Here is a 2,349-nt window from a genome sequence, read left to right as displayed (position 1 = left end):
TTAATCATCTTCAAGTGCTGGAAGCGGAGCGAGACTAGAGATTGCTCTCTTGAACCTACCATGTGCAGTCTGCACTGTAACAACACGAACTTTTCCATCGGCACCTGGATGGGTTTCAATGATGCGAGCTAACTCCCATGTGGAAGGAGCAGAATTGAGATCTTTCAGAAGAACCATGGTGTCAACTGTGAGATTGTCCGATTCAGTAAGCCATTTGTGCTTGCGTTGAAGTGTGACTAAGTACTCCTTAGACCATCTGTCCCAAAGTTCTTGAGTGATTTTTTGAAGAAGTTTCCAACGACACCTGTTATCGACATGGGTGGTGGGCGGGCAATGGAAAGGCAACGCAGTCAATGGGCGACCAACTAAGAAGTGACCTGGCGAGAGATACTGAAGATCTTGAGGGTCCTCTGTAAGAGGTACGAGTGGACGAGAGTTAAGGATAGCTTCAATTTGAGCTGCGAATGTAGTCATATCTTCAAAATTAAGAATATGATTGAATGTGACGACTTTGAAAATTTTCTTGAAGTTCTTGACAGCATTCTCCCATAGACCTCCAAAAGATGGGGCGCGAGGTGGAATGAAGTGCCACTTGATATTGAGAACCGACGTGTAGTTATGAATATCTTGTTGAGTTTTAGATGACTCAAAAAACTGATGTAGATCTTGTAGTTCATTGTTTGCACCTACAAACGTGGTTGCATTGTCCGAAAATATGGAGTGTGGAATACCACGACGTGATGAGAAGCGAATGAGTGCCGCAATAAAGGCTTTCGTTGTCAACTCTGAGACGACTTCTACGTGTACTGCTTTCGTGACCATGCAGACGAAGATAGCTAAATAAGCTTTTGAATATGTGCGTGATTTCTTGGAACCAACAAGTAATGAAAACGGTCCAGCATAATCTATGCCAGAGTTATAGAATGGAAAATCAGACTGTATTCTGACAGGAGGAAGTTGTCCCATGATTTGTTCCGAACGAAATTTGGCGAAGCGAAAACATAAATGGCAGGATTTCAAAACTGATTTGACTGTACGACGAGTAGATAGTATCCAATAACGCTGACGTAATGAAGTCATGGTGCTCTGAACTCCATCATGAGAAAGACGTCGATGATATGACATGATGAGCGCACGAGTGAAACGATGCTTAGAAGGCAAGATGATTTGATGTTTGTAGTCGTACGGCAAGTCCGATTGACTCAATCTGCCGCCAACTCTCAATAATGAGTCATTGTCAATGAATGGCGATAGCGCTTTCAAGGAACTAGATGGAAGCAATTCTCTGCCTTGATGGAGAAGACGAATCTCTTCTGAGAATGCTTCTGCTTGAACCGTGCGGATGATCGCAATTTCTGCTTCTTGAATTTCTTCTACTGTGAGTAGACCACATCTGCGCTGATCAGGATGATGACGTCGAGTGATGTTATGGATGAAACGACGAACGTATGCTGTTGAACGGGTGATGCGATGATAATCAGACAATTTATGAATGATATTGTTCAACACTGAAGTTGTGACTCTAGTGGCATGTGATGATATAGGACGGATGATTGCAACATTACAGGAGATGTCATTCCATGTAGCTTCTTGCTTGGACAACCAAGACGGGCCGTTCCACCAAAGTGAACTGTTGATGAGTGTTGTTGGAGTGCAGCCTCTCGAAATTAGGTCAGCAGGATTATGTTTCGTAGTGACATGTTTCCATGTAAAATCTGCTGTAAGATTCTGAATCGTAGAGACGCGAACCGAAACAAAGATATCTGCTCTGTTTGGCAAAGCCTTGAGCCAATCGCACACAACCTTGGAATCAGTCCACAAGATTACCCTGGAAAATTTGAGCTTGGAAGCACGAATTGTTTTCACAACTAATTTCGATGACAAATATGCTGCTTGGAGTTCCAAACGAGGAATTGTGAGCAATGGTTTTATGGACGCTACCTTGGACTTTGACGTAAGCAATCTAACTTGAACCCCGTCCGATGATGAGCTGCGAACATAAAGACAAGCACCAAATGCTGTTGCGCTGGCATCAGAAAATGCATGCAGTTCCAAATCGACCTCTGAAGAGGGTGGCAAAACACAACGTGGAATAGAAACATTCGCAATGTTTGGTAAATCATGAAGTATGGATAACCATTCTGTGAGAAGCTCAGATGGTAGCTTTTGGTCCCAATCAAGTTTATGGAGCCAAAGCTTTTGAAATAACAATTTGGGACGAATGACAATGGGTGAGATGAGTCCAAGCGGATCAAATATGCTAGAAATGCATGACAATAATTGACGTTTAGTGAAAGATGTTTGATGAACAACTTTTGAAATGTTGGATGAAATAGTGAGTTGATCAGC

General features: G+C 42.7%; 1 protein-coding gene across 1 annotated transcript; it reads right to left on the bottom strand.

The window, feature by feature from the left end:
* Positions 1 to 822, bottom strand: LOC120352205. Its single transcript, XM_039431939.1, has one exon. It carries the CDS (start codon positions 820 to 822, stop codon positions 1 to 3), a length of 822 nt encoding a protein of 273 aa, XP_039287873.1.
* Positions 823 to 2,349: the final 1,527 nt, after the last annotated feature.

Source organism: Nilaparvata lugens, chromosome 7, assembly GCF_014356525.2.
Source record: "Nilaparvata lugens isolate BPH chromosome 7, ASM1435652v1, whole genome shotgun sequence".
NCBI lineage: Eukaryota > Metazoa > Arthropoda > Insecta > Hemiptera > Delphacidae > Nilaparvata > Nilaparvata lugens.
The sequence above is the reverse complement of the archived record's forward strand: the minus strand, read 5'-3'. Positions and strand labels throughout refer to the sequence as shown.

Bases quoted from the DNA above. Each gene is read 5' to 3' on its own strand.
- LOC120352205 (XM_039431939.1), bottom strand. From the start codon at position 822: ATGGTCACGAAAGCAGTACACGTAGAAGTCGTCTCAGAGTTGACAACG.